The sequence below is a fragment of the Zeus faber genome, assembly GCF_960531495.2.
Source record: "Zeus faber genome assembly, chromosome: 3".
Classification (NCBI taxonomy): Eukaryota; Metazoa; Chordata; class Actinopteri; order Zeiformes; family Zeidae; genus Zeus; species Zeus faber.
The window spans coordinates 22,213,443-22,232,766 of NC_137190.1; the positions used below are offsets into that span (position 1 = coordinate 22,213,443).

The 19,324-nt window shown below is 40.4% G+C and overlaps 1 protein-coding gene across 1 annotated transcript in view; it reads left to right on the plus strand.

The window, feature by feature from the left end:
* The first annotated feature begins 1,480 nt into the window (after nt 1-1,480).
* Nucleotides 1,481-19,324, plus strand: part of lgr4 (leucine-rich repeat containing G protein-coupled receptor 4) — a 35,689-nt gene continuing 17,845 nt past the window's right edge. The window contains exons 1-4 of the mRNA XM_079997416.1: nt 1,481-1,775; nt 10,627-10,698; nt 17,342-17,413; nt 18,919-18,990. Of these exons, the coding sequence (XP_079853542.1) occupies nt 1,582-1,775; nt 10,627-10,698; nt 17,342-17,413; nt 18,919-18,990 (410 nt within the window). The 5' untranslated portion in view covers nt 1,481-1,581. The remainder of the gene's footprint in view (nt 1,776-10,626; nt 10,699-17,341; nt 17,414-18,918; nt 18,991-19,324) is intronic.

The following is a 19,324-nucleotide window of genomic DNA, read 5'->3' on the forward strand; positions in this document are numbered from 1 at the left end:
CAAATATTGTACTTTAGCATACTACATTTAAGAACAAGTACTTGTAGAAATGTCAATGCGGTACCTTTATGCAAGTCATTTTATGTGAGGGTTTTTGTACTTTTACTGAAGTAAAAAAAGGTCTCAGTAATTCTTCCAGCACCAACTATACAACACTCCTTTACTATAGTTAGGGAGGTAACCCTGAAACTGATCAAAGTAATTATTGTACATTCTCTAACGTGAACACATTTTTTAACTGTGGATCATTTTGCTGAGGGACCCACCTGGAACCCCTCGAAGGACCCGTGGGCGGGTCCCCGGACCCCACATTGGGAACCACTGCTCGAGTATAATATTAACAGGCCTAGCGGCTGGAATGCCAAACCCTCGTAGAATTCAAATCACAGAATTTCAGCGTGAATATGGAACATGAAAATGTTATGGTTGTTGTTGTTTTTAAATACGTGCCAGATGGAGATATCTGAATGACTTTGCGGGTCCTCGTGTGGACGCCGAGTGCTTTTAGAGACGCGCTGTGACGCGGTGGCTCCTGGGGAGCGATCCTGCTCAACGAGGCCCGGGGCGGCAGGTTGTCCGGCAGGGTGCTTAAACGGAGCGCCGTGCTGCGGGGCCCGGGGCAAGAAAACTGCGGAAACAATATCGCGATCATAACCGTGACACGACCAAAGGACGTACTTTTTTTTCTTTTCTGGAAGAAGGAACGCTTCGACTGTTTACGGGACAGGGACGCGCGGGGTGGGGGTGGGGGGGCAAACCGCAAGGTAGAGGTGGCCGTTTGTGTGACGCGAGATTCGCGAACGATTCGTTGGCAGCGGTCGAATCCTCGAAACGTCCCGGGCGTCGGGAGTCACTCCGATAAAAGCGTGAAATCGTCGCTTCGCAATCTGAAAATACTGACTTGGGACTAAATAACTCACACTGACTCTACCTGCAAAAATTATTATTTAAGATAAGGTGGTAGGTTTTTTTTTTTTTTTCGATAGTATTTTGTATTTGTATTTCAGCGAGAATTCGCCGAAAATATCTTGTGGTTTTCTGGGATCCACAGTTCCCGAATTCCGTCCATAACTCAACGGGGCCAACCGAATCTTCTGCCTTCTCGCCGGACTCAACCCCCCCCCCCCGCCTCGCCCTGCGTTACACCATCCGAATCGAACGAACGGCTCCTTTGCCGAGTCGCTCGTTGAGAACCGATTCCGAAAGGGAGAGTCGAGCCCCTCGTCGCTGTTTGGTGCTACTTGTCTCCACACGACGCCGCGGAGCGATGTTCCTCCGCGGGGTAAAGCAGTGCGCCGCCAGGACTGGGTGGAAACGGCGAGACCACCACCGGGACACCCACGCCGACATTTAATTTGGGCTCCACGCTGTTTTAAGTCCATTTCTATTCTGTTCGGTTTCGCGGCGCGGCGCGGCGCGGCGCGGGGCGGGGTGGGTGGGTGGGGGAGTAGAAGGCTTTATCTTTATCCCATGCCACCGACACCACCAGCGAGCAGCCACATGAGGAGTCTCCGTCGGGAGGTTCACTGTTGAAGGCGCTTTCCTCGCTTCCACCTGACCCCCGAAGGGTGAAGGGGAAAAATGCGCGTCTTTCGGACCGTCGTCCCGGTGCTTTTGTGGGGCTGTTTGCTGGGTTTCGGCGCCTCCGGCCAAGGGCAGTCCACCCCGGACGCCTGCTCGCCCTCATGCAGCTGCGATGAAGACGGGGGTGTAGACTGCTCCGGGAAAGGACTCACTGCCATGCCAGCCGGTCTGAGCGCCTTCACCTACTATCTGTGAGTACGGAATAAACAGTGTGTACCAGGGCCCGTGCCCGCACATGTGCTGCTCCCAGGCTCCATATGTCAACATGTCACCCACGGACACTGATACTGGAGGGAGACTTTATGCCACCGACTCCCCTAGAAGAGATTTACACATGTTGTTGGGGGTTCTCCAGGCCAGGGTTTGAATGCACCTTGATGAACACACACCTACAAGTTCTAATAGTACATACATCGCTCTCTCTCGATTTCTGCAACAAATATATGGACAAGGTAAAGAGTCCATTCGTACTTTATTTTTCTTTTCTTTTATTTTTGCAAGGATTGAAGCATATACAACTCTGTGCCCCTCACTGCTCAGAAGATATTTTCCTCAGGTTTTAATTTTTTATTTTCCTCTGAAGACTACCATGAGTCAGGGTTTCCAATAATTTCAGCACGTACTAAGTTATGGTGAAATCAGACCTGTGTTCTAACCTCATCATGTTTGCCACAACATTATGCAGTTTAGTTTTTAAAGTTGGTTAACTTCTGCAAGAAATATTTGCAAACACTCTTTGTACTTTTATGAACTATATATTAAATGTGGGGTCAATTGTGACAGACTGAGTAGTTGATACTGTGCAGGTATCTGATGATGATCTGTCGTTATTTGAGTCTAATGAACACACACATAAGTTCCATGAAGTATGGGTGAAGTAATTAAGGGTAAGGGTACAGTAATTTCCCTCTGGGATTATTAAAGTATTTCTGATTCTGATTCTGAAACCAAAGCTGTTTCTAACGTTATCATGTTTGAAACAAGAATATGCACAGACACTTGGAAGTTTGGTTAACTAATGCAACAAATATTTCCAAATAATTTACAAGTCTTTTGTGCATTTTTTTTTGCCAGTACTATAAACCATATATTCAATTTGGGCTAAATACTGTGCCAGCTGTGGCAGCAGGCCCTTGGATCCCTCTGCCCCCTGCTATCAAGGCAGTATATTCAAACTCATCTAAGTTGGTTAGAAATTATTGGAGCTCGAGAAGACTTTGTTGATGATTTCTCCATAGCAGCTGGATGATTCTCCTAGGTTATATATCTATTGAAAAGGCCAACATGTTTTGCAGTTGATGCTGTTAATCATAAACTGCGTGGGCACCTGACGGTGTAGTACTCCTTTGCGGGTTGGTGAAGTCCTTGTACTACTTGAAAAAAGAAAAGCAAAATGTGACCTTGGGTGTGATTCCTCTGATGTATTCATATTCATCTAATGCAGGAGCTAAAGTATTTACACTGTTGCACAGTTTGTTACAAATTATATTAAGTTTATACTTTGCAAACTTCATTGGTATTTTTCTATCTTTTGATAAGAAAGCTGTCCCAGCCCTTGCTATGTGCAGTGCTTTGGAGCTGTCAGTACACCACTAGCTTGTTGATGCGTTTTCCACCAACTCCTAAAACCACCAGATGTGATGTGATGTGATGGGTAAAAAAGGTTATCACCGTCATATACCAGTCTGTCAAGACTTGTCATGCTATCTTCTGTTCACAGCTTCAGCTTGCCCTTGGAACTCAGTATCTCTCTTTTACTTAGGAAACAGTTTTAAATTGTAATCGCAAACCTAAAGCCTTGTTGAAGTTATTATTGTGTTATTTGACAGCCAACAATAATATATTACATATTCCTGGTTTGGCTTAAACGCAAGTATGGTTGAACTTTGTGATTTGGCAGTACTCTAGTACTGGTTCTATTATAATTATAATTACACAGGAATAAATCCTTTGTGACGTCTATTAATAAGGTAACTATGTAATATATCCAGTTCAAGCTCTGAAAATGTGTCAAAGGTTGGTTCTCCTCCTCCGTTTGTTCTTTCACTCTGTCCCTTGAACTCCAGTTGTCCTCTTCCACTCCCCCTGTCTTTTGTGCGTGGAGCACAAGGGCAAGACATCATGATGGATTAGTGAGACGTATTGCAGCTGTAGCGCTCCGTCCCTCTCAGAGCTAATGCACAGACAAATATCCCAATGAGTAAAGAAAAGGTGTGTTTTACTCTCCGATCCCAGAAAAAATGTCAACATCAATATTTTAACTGTTCTTAAACTTTTTGAAGAAGAGCTGAGCATCGCAGCCTGTTGAGGGAAAGCAAGATACCAGACTAGTCAGTCCATTACATTTGGTTTTTCTGCTTAATGCATTAAAAACAGGTGGAAAGCGGACAAATAACAACATGGGGACTGACTGACACACACACACACACACACACACACACATACACGCACACACACACACACACAAATAATTACAGAAACAGACAGGTTTTAATGCATCAAATGGCTTCAGGTCTTAGGCGGGTTTCACTGCCCCAAGAATTCAGAAACTGATTTATTGTCAGTTTCTGTATTATTCCAGATGCATCTTCTGTGAGTTGTTCAAATCGAAATCAGTCTTTACTGTAGAAAGAATAGCAGATTTGACAGATTTGACAATGGATGTCCTAACAGTAAATAATTAAGCCTTTAAAATAAATAATCTTATGACAAGCCTAGTGTAGCCTCCAGCCCAGTGGTACTGTATACAGGCATACATAATTATTGGAATCTGTGGAAAATGTAGAACAACTGTTTGCATTGTCCAGTTACATGTATGGTGGTGTATCTTCAGCTCCTTTCAGAGATGGACTGATTAATTAATTTTTTATTAATTTCTTTTGATAGCCAATATGATTATTACTAATTTGGGAGACAGCCGATATTTGGGGCTGATATTAATTTGTAGTTAATATAAAAATTTTAGTTTCCAAAATTATAGTAACAGAGTTTATTTTAGGGCCAAAAGATATTTATGTCTATAGCTCAAAAATAAAAAAGAACATATATTAATAAAGCAACACAAGATTGGCACGCTCCTTGTAGCATGGAAAGCTTCTTGGCTTGAAAAGATTGATAATTGGCCATTTACTCTTCATCGGTCCCATTTTAGCCAGTCCCATAATATTATTTGGCACAGACCACAGACAGCCAGACAACAAAACTATACCTTTCAGAGAGTGGTGGCTGCGTTAGAGAAGCGCATGCCTCACAATAAAAGGGACTTTTATTACTATATGAGTCAAAATGAAAATTCTAATGATTAGGAAAAATGGAGAATCTAACCACCAGCTGGACAAATCGGCCCCTAATTGAATGTCTACATATGATCATGTATCTGTCGGTGCTTGTTTGTTCTTTTGCCTTTGAATGGAGTAGCACAAGTTGTGTTGTTATAGCTCACGTCTTTGTTGAGCTATGTTCCTTCATAGCCTGAATGAGGGCAAGTAGAAACGAATAGCGAGAAGAGGGTTAGAATCAGGGGTCTCGCGCTCAATGGGTTGAGCTTCCTTACTTACTCACTATTGGTCCTTTCAATCCATCTTTGACTGAATGATACTTTTGTTCATGGTCAGCAGAGGTGAAAGGAGCCAGTTAGTGGTTCCCGCACCCAAACAGGATGACTTATGGATGGGAGAATGTTTACTTCTCCCCCTCTCTGGCTCCCACACTTCCTCCTAGACTCTGATATACCTATTCCAAGACTGCTCTCCCACACATTCCTTCAAACAAAAACATCTCATAAAAATGAATATATAAAATATATGCACTGTACACTCTATGTAAATAAATGTATTCACTTTACTCTCAGTTTTGTTTCGTCATTTCCTATGACAATGATGCAGGCTGTTTTCAGACAATCTAGTCTTTGTTATTTGGATCCTCAAATCTAGTTCTTTAAATTCTACTGTAAGATTATTGTAATGCTAAGGGGGGAACTCACCTCATTTTTAATCCCGGCCTTGAGGAGTAAGCCTTAACTTTCAACACAGACTGCCCTTATTTCCCTAACTGCATTAGCCTAAGAACTAAGCAGTCACCTGCCTTTAACTCTGTAATTAATAAACTGAAGGGTGCCAATGTATTTTTCACTGATACATGGGAACACGTAACTGTTGTTTGTAAGATAATGGGAACCTTTTATGCTTACAGGAAAAAAACTACAATTTTAAAAAGGGGTCACTTTTCATTATTTTATGTTAATGGTAACTTACTTACTTTCTTACTGGTTATCATATCAGTATCTACCAATCCAACCAAAATGTTTTATTGATACTTCTCTTAATACATATATTATTTTAAGACATCATCATACCTCTTTAGTTTTTTATGTGGAATTCTTCACAATCCCTGAATTTGATTTGATTAATCTTAAGGAAGAGAATCATATCTATGGCATTACAAATTTGAACAGAGGCCTATTTATTATTATTATTATTATTATTTTTATTTTTTTTTACCTAATGTACATGCACAGAATGTATTAGATAACTGATAAAGAAAATATACCTTTTTGAAGGTACAGTGGTGCACCTTGATTACTGCTTTTCTTTTACTCCATGTCCATTTCATTGACATACTCCGATCAATAATGGCAGCTTTGTGCCTAAAATAAAATTACGTTGTGTCTATTCTCCCTTAAATTACAAATTTAATTAATACAAAATGTTTAACATTGTGGTATCAACAACAGTGAATAGTATCTCTTCTGGTAGGGGGTGGTGTCTTTTTTATTTTTTTTTTATTTTTTTTTTATTTTATTTTTTTTAAGGTCACTGGGAAACATTTTCTTTTATGTTAAATAATGTTACATTTGCTGACTCATTAACTTCCGAACAACTTGTGTGACCAGAATTTAGAATTTAGAAAATTGTGTGTCTCAAACATTAACCATTGGCTTCTCTCTGCTATACTTATGGAGTGGGTATGCTCTCCACAAAGGAGTGGTTGTGGGTTTTCCTCAGGACAAAGGTGTCAGCTTTGAGAGGGCAGTTTTGGAACTTTTTCCTAATATATGATTTATCTGTTGAGTCTCTGCCAACTGAATTGCTTCTGCGTTTAAAATGTAGCTGTCAAATGATTGGATTAACCCACGTAGCCAGTTGTCCAAGTGGCATTCCCGTTTTGGAAGAAACAAAACAAGATGGGAAACATGCATGTTGTTTCGAGGATGACAGCCAAAGGAAGTTGCTCACTCCTGACAATAAATACAACAGTCACTTGCCCTTGACGTCAAGCCAATACTTTCCCAACAGTCATTTATTTTATTCAGACTTTAAACTCATGTAGATGTTCATTGTGTTGTGCTTCATGTGCGATTCAATTCAAATAAGTAGACTCGACTTCCAAAAAAAACTGCATGTTGTTTGTCTCTCGGCTACGGCATTATAAACTCCAAAAGTTGAGATAAAATGTTGAAGCGAGTTGTTTCAGTCAGTGGGTGCGGTTTGCAGTAGGCGGAGCTTTCTGTCAAAAGGCAGGATTGGTGTTTAGCCAGATCAATGCGATTAATGTAATGTGTTTATGTTTTTTAAATGAATCACATACATTATCTTTGACACCCCTAATTTATAGTCACCGCCCCTACAACAACCCCTGCCTTTCTTTTTTTTTTTTTTTTTGTTTTCTGAGCGCACTCACACTAGCAGCAGTGTCTGAGCTGCACACCCAACGTTTGGAAATCGATTTTCTGCACAGACCACTGTTCCACTCTGCATGTCATATTCTTTGTGAGTCTGTTGTATGAATGACTGTGGCTGTGCTGTGGCTTTGGATTGTACCTGAAGTAGTCTGAGGGCAAACACAAGCAGCCTTGTGAAGGGAAATTAGGTGAGTTGTGAGCTGCCGGACTTTTGACACCTTCTGGCTCCCTTGACATTTGGCCAGTGTTGGACTCGTAACTCTGCAACTATTTGTTTTAGAATAGACTCAAATGTGGGTCTATTGGGTCAAGCCAAATGATTACCTACATTTGGCTTGTTTCCTTCCCTTACACCAAGATGAGAAGTCTCCATTTGCAAACGATTCAAGAATGTTCATCACTAATGGATGTGACTGAGGTAATCTAATCAGCTTTCGGCCATCAGTCATTCCTAGAACCGCTCCCTGTGGTCTCCTGCCACTCCCAGAGCTCTCCAGTACCAAAAGTTTGTTAACTGCATCATCATTTTAGCAGACACTTTTGTCCAAAGTGACTACTACAGGTAGCAGAGGCAGAAAGTAGTCCTGTAAATGCATGATTCCCACCATATACTGTATATAATGACAATTTCCTCTTTAGAAGCATTTCTTATGAGGAAATTGAAGAAGGATTTGTCCACATGAATTTGATTCTAAGCAAGGGAGGCAGCAAATGATCAAATAATTGCTAACGTTTTGTGCAATGATAGTGAATGCTGTCCAAAGTCTTGGCTGTTACACCTTCACCCCCCCCCCCCCCCCCCACCCCCCAAAGTTCTCCAAAGGAAACAATTGATCCAGTTATCTGAAAACCAGGGGTAATCATTTTTCAAATGGACCCATTCCAAACTGATGTGTGTGAAACAAGCTGAATGTATCTATCGGGCTGTCAGCTGTCAGTCAAAATGCTTTCTAATGGATAAACCTTTCTCTTAGTACAGTAACTGCAGTAACTACAGTACAGTAATCTGCATCTAACAGATTTGAAATGTATTTTGTAAAACATAACAAACAATGTAGTACTGAATTGTGGAGTTAGACAGTTAAACTGTGCCTCACCATTTTTGTGGTCGGGATCTTTTTGGGCCTAAATCATGACCCGATGACATGGAGCGGTCATACTTGGCATGGCGCCTCCCCTCACACTATATAAACACCAGGTCAAATCGGAGCTAAGCTAACAGCCCGGAGTTTGGGATAAATCGTTGTTTAGGGAATAAACACATGGAGTAAAAGGGATCTCCGCTATGTGTCCCCCACCGGCAAAAACATAAATCGCCGCCTCTGCGCCCGGAACAAAAAGCAACCATCCCGTTGTTTTTGATCTCGCGGGGTTCGGTTAAGTTAGCGCTAGCTGCATTCTAGCGGGCCGCCGAGCCGCGACTGGAGGAGCCAGTAAGGGGCACCGCTTCTGGACGGCCCCGCCTTGAGAACAACTAGAGACACAGGACTGGGTTCACAACACAACATTTAAACATGGAATTTACCCCAATGTAAACGTTTAACACGATTGGGCGTGGTTTCAGGGTCTTCTGCGGACACGCCCCCAGCGTTTCAAAGCAGAGTACTGGCTTTTTTCAGGATTTTGAAACCAAATTTTATATTATTGGCGATTTATTTTTTTTTATCATTAAAGTGTTGCTAGGTGGTTAATAACACATTTTTCTGTGGTGTGACAAAGTCAGAGCACATATTTATTTTTACTTTAAAGCGGTGTTAACATTATGGTATTACAATAAATAACTGAAAAGCATTTGCACTACAAAAGAAACAAGCTTTCAAAAAGCTTATTATGGAAAACACAATTTATTTTTTGGTAAACCCATCTCAACCACACGCAGAATGGAAGTGTATTGCTTTAGAAGCAATTATACTTTTTTACTGTTTGTTTGTCACGGCGGCATCAAGGGACAAGCCGGGGCCTTGATGAGCAAAGCAGACAGAACATCGAGGGAGGAAGTGTGATAGAAATGTGAAGGCCTCCTGTTTTCTCATGCCCTGCATGTGGTTTCCAAGCCGTCAACAGTCTGTGGGAGATGGTTTTAGAATGTGGGTAGAGATGTATGCATGTGACCACCAGCAGTGGTCACATGCATACAGCAGCGGTTGCAGTAGCGGTTGCAAGATCACCATCGACGGAGCTGGCAGGGAAAGGAGAATAAGAAATGAGGGTATGCTGGTTCTTTTGGAAAGCTCCATTGTAAGTTCAGAGTTAATATGGTAACTGGATAGCCAGGTAAATAGAGATGGCACAGGGGTGACAGGGATCATGAAGGGTTTTCTTTTGGGGCCCACCCTTTTGAGCCTCGTGTGTGTGTGTGTGTGTGTGTGTGTACTCAGAGGCACTGCAGAGGAAAGCAATATGATCCTCTGAGGATTTGAGGGGCCCACACACAAGTTCTGGAGAGATGTGCCAGTGAAATCCAAGATGGCCAGTTGTGGAGCAATTAGTGATGGTTTACTGAGGGTTTTCTTATTTTGGATGTTTTTATTAATTTTTTTAAATTTTCATCGTGTGTCGTCTCTCCACTTCTGGTGTCTGCGGGCTTCTCTTTGGACACACATCCAAATCAGGGGTCTGTAGTTGGGGATTGTAGAATTGTTTGGTGTATCTGTGTGGTCATTTTTACCTCTCTTTTAAGAGTGACAACATTTTTGCCGGTACAAAACCATTGCATTAGTTTGTCTAAGTAATTTCTGTATACTGTATACTACGCTAACCAGTATACAGATTATCTTACTCTCCCTTGTTAGATGGGTGAGATTTAGCGACTTTAAGCACATTTTAATCTATATTCACATATGCTTGCTAGGGAGGAAAATCAAGCAGTGTGTGCATATTTTTCAAGTTACTACATGCCCATCACTCCTTGATGCGAGTTTTTAAAGTGATGATCCCCTGGGCGTAAAAAATGAGGGCTTCTTTTTTTGGCTTGGATTTTCTTTTCTTAAGTAATGTTGCCCCAATCACATGATATCACTGTAAGATTAACAGAAGTGACCTATTAATATAATATAATTGCAGTTTTAGTTTTGATCATTTCAATTGATTTTTATAGGTTTATATGGAAGTTTAAGTGTGTGTGTGTGTGTGTGTGTGTGTGTGTGTGTGTGTGTGTGTGTGTGTGTGTGTGTGTGTGTGTGTGTGTGTGTGTGTGTGTGTGTGTGTGTGTGTGTGTGTGTGTGTGTGTGTATTTTCTAATATGCAATTTATGGCCTATAGATGTAGGATTATTTAGAATTTGAAAGTTGTAAAAACAATAAGCTTAAACCTTTTTACTTTGTTTCTACAGTGTTTGACGCTGCATTTCAATGTTTCCACAGTGACCTCAGCATGAACAACATCACTGAACTGCCGGCATATGTTTTCAAAAACTTCCCCTACCTTGAAGAACTGTAAGTAGACAACTCTGTCTTTGTATTTAAATACACTTGGTATTTGTACTTGTGAGAAACAAAGTTGCAACGATGCCTTTTCCTCAGTTGAGTTTCAGGTGTTCACACAGTAAAGCATTGTTAAAATCATTCAGTCCCTTTGAAATATCCAATGACTAGACAATATTATAATTGACTGTCTTTTGGCAGTGTCTTATCAGTGTGACAAGATATGTTGATATTGTGATGCAAAATGTTGTCTAGATAAATGGTGGTGAGAAGGAGTGGTCTAAAATTTCTCACGATGACGTCTGAAATTATATTGTATAGTTTTTCTGAAGAAAGTAGAGTTTTGGTCTTATTGCTTTAAGTTGTGATTTTCTTAAATATGCTATTTCAAATTTAGAAGCAGATACAATGACATATATGTAAAATTCCTTGAGTGATTCAAGTGATAATAAAGTCTTGCACATCACCCAGTCCTAGGGGCAGTTGTAAAAGCACATGATCAAAAGGGCAGCTGCAATCAGAATACATTTTGTTCTGGATGTATTTTTTTTATTTTTTATTTTTTTTTGTATACGGGATTACGAGACCATTTTAGCTCTGGGACTTTGTTCGTGGTCATATCTAATCTCTTCTGAGTGTTTGTTATTTCTTTACTCTTTAAATACCCCTCTGTCTGGCTCAGAGCTGGAAGTCCCAGATAACAATCTGTCTACCTGATATCAGGTAACGTGCAGTCAAAGTACAAAATGAGAAGCGAGTGAAAAGGAGTCTAGCACCGGTGTGTGTGTGTTCCACAATTTTAATAATGAAACAAGCTTTCAGTGTTTTTTAATTAAATTTTTTTCTGGAAAACGCTTACAATTTGTGATGTTAGGCTCTTATTTCAATACAGAAAAAACATAATTTGCCAAAGATATAATAGGGCATTCATGTCCCAAATGGCAAGCACAGGCAAGGAATGATTTAATTTTCTAAAATAAACGTTAGGGTTAGGTATATGACTGTCATATGGGTAAAAACTAAGGGTGCTCCAATCTGGGTTTTTGGGATGATCGCTGGAAGCGGTATCGGCTGATATGATCACCAAATAGAGGGTCTATTGGAAGCCTTCTATTTATCCTGTAGCATTATTTATGTATTTATTTATTTAACTATTCCTAACAACATTGTATATTAAGTAATACAATTAACAGATGGGAAAGTATTATGAATTGACAACTGTTTATTCATTGCCATTCTCTCTCTTAAGCATGAGAAGCAAAGCTTTGTATTTAGAGCCTGTTTACACCTGGCATTAACATGTGTCTTTGGTGATAATCACAAGTGGATCACTCTAATGCCAGATGTAAACGCACTCGGTGCTGTTTGAGATCCGATCGCTCAGACCACAGTCGGAGGTGATCTGGGCTGCACATATCCACATTCTTTTTGCATTGTAAACGCAAATCAAAAGACCGCCTACTGAACTGATGTACTCATTCGTGTGCCAACAGCGTCATATTAAAGTCTGGTCGGGAAAATCTCTCTGTTAGAGAAGTGCAGGATTTATTATTTACAAGTAAAGTATTTACACGGAAAACATCCAGTTTTTATTCAATTAAATCCCATAGCAACGGACAGACGTGCGTGACGTGGCACAGGACACACAGATTTTTTTGTTTCCTTCATTCCATTACACAGTGATCGGGACAGTCCCTTAACTCAGCTGTGTTTTTAAGAAAATAAAAAATTGTTTTGTACACGTAGGAAACAAACGGAAATAAATACATCTATACACCGCTGTCCAGAGTGGATTTAGTGGATCCTCTCCGCTGAGGGAGTGATCCGTGATTTGTGCGGGGCACTTCTGTAGAGGAGAGAAAAAACTCACACTTATAAATGTTATTATAAGTGTGATAATCACAATTTCACATGTATTATAACATTCAATGCTATAATATTGCAACGTGTGTGGTCGACGTGCCTCCTCCCCTCCCACCCCCTCATCTCACACTTCAGCACCCTTAGTAAAAACATTTTAGGTTCTCCAAGTTATCAGAGTGCAGTACAGGATATTTGGCAAAACAACATCAATATACTATGATTATTATTAGGTTGTTTTGTGTTTATTTATTTGGTCAAAAAGCTCTGGCAGAATCTAGTGCTTCTTGCTCCACTTGTCTCAGTGGATGTTTTTATAAGATCGCTATGTGAGTTTCAATCAGACCATTCTGTGCCCCCCTTTTTTCCCCAAACACTACTTAAATGTGCTTTGTTGAAGGGCAATTTACTTTTCAGCACATTGTTTAGAGGAATTCAAGGCAGGAAGGAAGAGGGCAAAACAATGGTTTCCATGGCAACACAGCTTAGAAAAAGGGTGGGGGGGGGGGGCTGCTTCTCCCCCTGTCTTGCCGCTCCTCCTTTCTTTACATTACCTTTTTACCGCTGTGCAAAGTGCACGGCGCCTCACGCTGGGGTTTCATGTCGGTTAAATACAGTGAAGCTCGTGCGTCCAAGTCAGACACATACTCGTATCGTCAAAAAGGCAGCGATCGTCATTTTGGTAGCGGCGGTGAAGAAAGCCCTTTGATTGACACGCACCCTAAGTTTATTCTGTGCTTGCTTAACCTTTTTCCAGGGAACAAGTCAGCAGGCTTGTAGCTTTAGCGCTGCAACGGGGTCGACGAACAAGGGCGCCTGAGTGTAAACAGAGAGAAGAGAATTAGAAAGAGGAATGGAAGAAAAGACAGAGGGACATACCCAAACAGGACAGAAAAGGAGAGAAGGAATAAACATTCTCTCCCTAATAGTCACGCAACCCTCCATTCTTTTTTCCCCCCTATACTGCCTTAGGCATAACACAGCTCAGCAGTCATGATGACAGTTATGCGCTGCCTTCCTCCCTAGTATCTTTATATCCTCTAAAGTCACTTGTGTTGGATTTTTATCTCACGCACTGTGTTGAATGACTTGCTGTTTGCTTTTCTCTAGCCAAGCTGCATGTATTTGAATCTGTTAGCTCCTTGTTAATACAATTATTTTGCCTTCCCAGCCCCTTCTAATGAGAAACTTATGAGTCAGTTAGAGGAAGAAAAAAAAAAGTTTTTTGTTTTTTTTTATGTTCATTATACAAGCCGAGCCTGCTCGCGTCTTCGTGAGGCAGCCTCCGATGAATTTCGCAGTCATTAATCTTTGAGAGGATCTTCTCTCAAAGGTCTCTCTGTGGAACTTATTCCACCTTTTATTCTTGTGCTTTCAATATCAACTTGAAATTAAAATGAGAGACATGAGGCTTATCCCTCATGATAAAGATGTTATATTAAGATAATAATATATTTTGCATCTTTGGATGTGTGTTTTACTCTGCGTCTGTGTGGACATAACAAATTCAAAAGTTTCTCAAATAGAACATTCAATTTGGTTTTTCATTACAAGATTCATTATATATAAACTCATATTTTTATTTGTGTTAATTATTGGTAAAGCTTTGGTGCAATCAGACCTCTTGAATTTCTTTGTGTAAAAAAAACTAACAAAAAAAAAAAAGGTCGACTTGTGGGAGCGGTGTCTACGGAAGGATTTTCCTTACAAAACACTTTGCACATTCTTCCGTCTTCATTGAAGCCCGGAGGGAGATTTTCAGAATTCACTGAAAGAAAGTAAAAGACATAGACAGCATGTGGTGAAACTTGACGAATATCTAAGCGATTTGTTGCCAGGCTCGGTTTGTGTTTTGTAGTTAATGGCTTGAGACGTTGCTTAGCTTTAGCTCTTATATTATATGACTTTGTTCTTTATCTTTTAAATGGCTCTGTCATATTGAATTGGTCACATCCGAAAAAGAAACCACAGACGCTCAGAAAAATGAATCGTAGGTAGCCGACCAGATGTCATTTTGGACATGTAGCTGGAAATATATTGACTTTGTGTTGAAATCTGACTGCAGTTTGAAGTTGTTTTTTTTTTTTTTTTTAATATATTTACAAAAAGCCGTCGCACAACATCTTGACAAATTGCAAGACACAGAGGCAGTTTCATTGATTGGATGGTTTGGTGGTAAATTATGTACATGTGGAATCCATCCTAGAAGGGAGTCGCTGGGTTTGTCCCATATCCAAGTGACTCAGACACAGCTTTTTAGTGAAACGTGTAAACATTCCAAATCCTAATTTGACGATTGTGGTCAACCACAACAAATGAAAGCTTGCAAAAAGGGCCTGGGATTGGACGGAGTCTACAACCACGCTCTGTATTTGGAGTAGTTGATCTGGGTATTGCTCTTGTCAGAATCCTCTGATGATAAATCAACAGCACTCCATGGTTCTGGCAACGTGTGGGTTACTGGGACCCTGTTCAGCTTGGCAAAGCATTTACCACATTGCAGTTTTCATAACCCATGACCTTCCCAACCTAGTCTTTGACTTGGACTTTTCTCAAAATGTCAAAAAGTATGATTGTCAAAATGAATAGCAGAGAATAGACTTTCTGTTGTCCTCTACAAAGTTTGGGGACAAATTTAGCATGAAAAATTCTTGAAATAATATATCATAACTTGAACTTTTAATGAATTTTAATTGTATGCCCATTTAAGATTATAGTTGATTCAAAACCTTATATTTTAGGGTAGGGGTTTCACCACTACTGATTTTTACTGATTTCTTTTTTAGTAGTCGACTAGTTGTCTCTTACCTATTAGAAGCAGAGGGAGACTTTCTAGGTAACAATGAACAGTGGACCCATCAGGGTTAAAGTCACTGCTTGCACCTGGCCTGCGCGCACTGGCTGTCATATTCCATTGTAATAGCATGAATCACAACGTAAAAAAAAACAATAACACAAGCAGCACTCAAATGTCCGTTGTCCACGCAAAACTGGAAATTAAAACATTATAGCCAGCTTTTCAACTCGGTACAGTAACGTTGTTTAAGTGCACTGACAGTCTTTACGACACACATTCACATATCCGTTGTCCTATGTCTGGGATCTTTACTCGCGACCGCCGGTCTGTTCCGCGGGTGGAGGTGTGTCCGTGGAGCCGGTTCAACATACGTAGCTGAATTAAGATATAAATGTCAATACATATGTAAGCGCTGGATTAAACAGTCTTCGATTGGTAATACCACGAGCGGGGAGGCACAGGCTGGTGATGTCAGGAATCCGTCTCCCTTCATTTATATTCAAAAACGTCATTTTTCACCCTGACGTAAGTTATTTTACTAATACAATAATTATTGTAAATCTGGTCGACGACTAGTCGACTGCTTCCAACATCGCCAACCAGTGGTTATAGCAGTAGACTCGTCAACTAGTTGACTAGTTGTTGAAACCCCTACTTTAGGGACATATGGGTTACATAGTTTACCCATGTTTTGAATCATGCTTTTTTTTTTTTTTTTTTACTTTTACTTTTGTGATGCAATAAGTCAGAAAAGCCAGCACATTGTCCCTTGGCCTTAGGTGTAATATAGACTTTCAGTTTATCTTACAAATACTGCATTTGCAAAATTGCTTTTTCGTTTGATTCTCACATCGAAGATCTATACAGTTTGAATGTTTATGAAATAATCCTTAAAGATGAAGAGACTTATGGCTGATAGCATCTCATCCACATTACCGCCCCTTTAATATTTGATAACTAACATTGTTAATTAATGTTACATTACTAATGTTACATCCCAATTTCATTGTGATTGTGACAAGCTTAGCTCATCTTTATTGTCACACACACACCACAACACATGCATTACGTGCAGCTATGGCTGACACACCTAATAACCTATTTACCAAATTTTTAACTATTATTAACCTAAATTACCTAATTTATTATCTGTTAGCCAACGACAGCCTAAACTCTACTCAGAAGGACCAGTGGGCCTCTGACATAGACTGCATGGTTCTCAAGCTGACAGCCAGCAGCCCTTGGTGCAAGGGAATTCAGCCTGCCCCAACTCAAGTTGCAGAGTGATAAATCTGTTGCTAATCTCTAAAGGCCGGATAGTGTACTGGAGCCATGCACCCTGTCAGCCATCCCCATGCTTATTTACACCTCTACTTCCTATCTACTTTCCCGACTTCAACAAGGAAAGGGAGGAGCGCCCTGACCGGAATGGGTCACACTGTTGTACACTCAATTAACTAGATGAGTTATAAAAGATCATAGAATTGTCAGGGTCTTGTAAAGGTGTAAAATGTGGCTAGTTGGTCTCTGCCTAGCACATCCTTTTCTGTCAGATTAATACAAAATTCTCAGTCGGATGTTTACATTACATTTTTAATGAGCCCTTGGATTAAAGACACTAAAGAGGCATGGCTGGAATTCCCCAGAATGGATCCCGGACACGATAGCCAATACTGCCCTAATCTGTCTTGGGTGTCGGACGAAGTGAGAACAGGCCATGGCAGAGACTCATGTCCGTGACACCCCAGGCGTCGTCGTCGTGCCTGATAGCAGGGACCTCCTTCACTAAGGCATGGCTGTGAAGAACTTCTCAGAAATGCAGTGTCTCATTTCCTAGATGTGAACACAATCATAGCTACTGTGAGTTTATGCAAAATCCCCTGTCAGTGTTCAGCAAGGGGTGAAATGTCCTCCTTTTTGATCAAATATCATGTTTTTCTGTGTCTGCTTGTCTCAATCTATTTCTTTCTCGTCTCTTTACCTCTCTTTCTTTCTCAGACGACTTGCTGGAAATGACCTGACATTCATCCACCCTGAAGCTCTGTCTGGGCTGCATCAGCTTAAAGTCCTGTAAGCAATACTTGGAAATATTTTGTGTGTTTTAATTTGGTTGTCTGTTGCACGCAACAGACCAGACACTCAGCGAAGACCCACTGACACTATATTGCAAAAAGGAAGCAACCATAGGATTGAGATTATTAAAATCATGTTTTGAAAGACCCCGGTATACTAAATGGAAGCTTTTTACAATGGTTGGTTTTGAAGGCGGCCCTGGTATCACATTTTCGTGAAAATTGGATTCATAGTTTGAGTGAGAGCAAGCAGAGGTAAAAAATAACAATTCACATTTAAAGGGGACCTATTATGCTCCTTTTCAACAAGTTAATATAGATCTCTGGGGTCCGCAAAACATTTTTTTGTTTTTTTTTGTTTGTTTTCTTTTGCTGAAAATGCCACTCAGATTATGCATTCTAGCAATTCTAACATGCCACTATAACCCTCCTGCTCAAGACAGTTTCTTTGTGTGCCGCTTTAAATGTGAGTAAGCTGCCAGGGCCTTATTTCCGTGAGCCAATGGGGTTTTAGCACAAGTTCTGGGTTCTGTTAGCCAATGGGGTTTGAGCTTTACTTCCGGGTACCGTTGTATTTGGTCCCTAAACTCACTGATTTCAACTTATCAGTCCACCAAAATCTGTTTCTGAACAAATTTGAGGCGAGAAATAAGCAAACCAGTTGCTGAATCTTCACTCGTATTAGATTTACAATGCCTAATTTAAAAGTTTGTTCTGAGGTGCTCCAAGCTTGTTGGGCACACCGCACGCGAGGATTATTTGTTTCATGTAAACGTCGGAAAAATAAGCAAATAAATAAAATAATTACATCTACAATAAAAAATACACAATTTTTTATTGGTTTTGTTTGGAGAAACTTACAGCGGATTGATTGCCGCAGCCTACAGTCCATGTACCACATACAGTGGTACCTCGACTTACGACTGTAATTCGTTCTATAAGAATGGTCGTATGTTCAAACAGTCGTATGTCAAAGCAATTTTTCCCATATGAATTCTGAAATCATGAAGGGTGAAAATAAACAAAATACACAGCATAAACACAGTAAATATGAAAAAAATATATACAATAGATACAAATTTTCGCAACTATCGCTACTCGTATCTTGGATTAGTTGTAAGTAGATGCAGTCGTAAGTCGAGGTACCACTTTACTTTCTTTTCTTTAACAGAGAAAGAAACATGCAGCAGAATTATTTTTTTAATACTTACATTTCCATCCTTTCTTCACGGACAGTAGGTATTAATTCCTCTTTATTTTAAAAGATTTGTGCTGGTCTTCCCAGCGGCGCTTGTTATTCTCCAGCCGTGGGTGGAGTTACTCTCAGATGGAGGGCGGTTCTAACTGTACTGAAGCCCCGCTTGATGTAGGAAGGGGCTTAACGGCTTCACAGTTTGTGTGTTAGTAGGCCCATCAGGGACCCAAATGTATGTGCACAACCACTGAAAAAGTGAGCTTTTCATAATATGTGACCCTTTTTTAAAAGTTTTTTTCCCCCTTAAGGATGCTCCAGAATAATCAGTTAAAGACTGTGCCCAGTGCAGCACTGAAGAACCTTCATTCTCTACAGTCTCTGTAAGTGATCCTCCTTTGTGCAATGTATAGTATAACCGACACGCATACAAACTCTGTGTAGCATTACTTTTGATGCCCCCGGAGAAAGGAGACCTTCCGTTGAGCTGTTCAAGGTTTGCACTGTCTTCTTATAGAGCCCTTACTGTGAGTCTTGAATGGACTATGCAATCCTGTCTTTATTGCGCAATCATACTGTATCCTTCCGTCAATCTCCCTCTGGGGAATAAAGTTGAACTTGAACTCACACATTCACTTGACATTTTCATGCACGCTCTACAAGTTGTAGACGGGTCCAACTGCAAGCATAACTTTCATTTTGAAATCAGAACTCAGT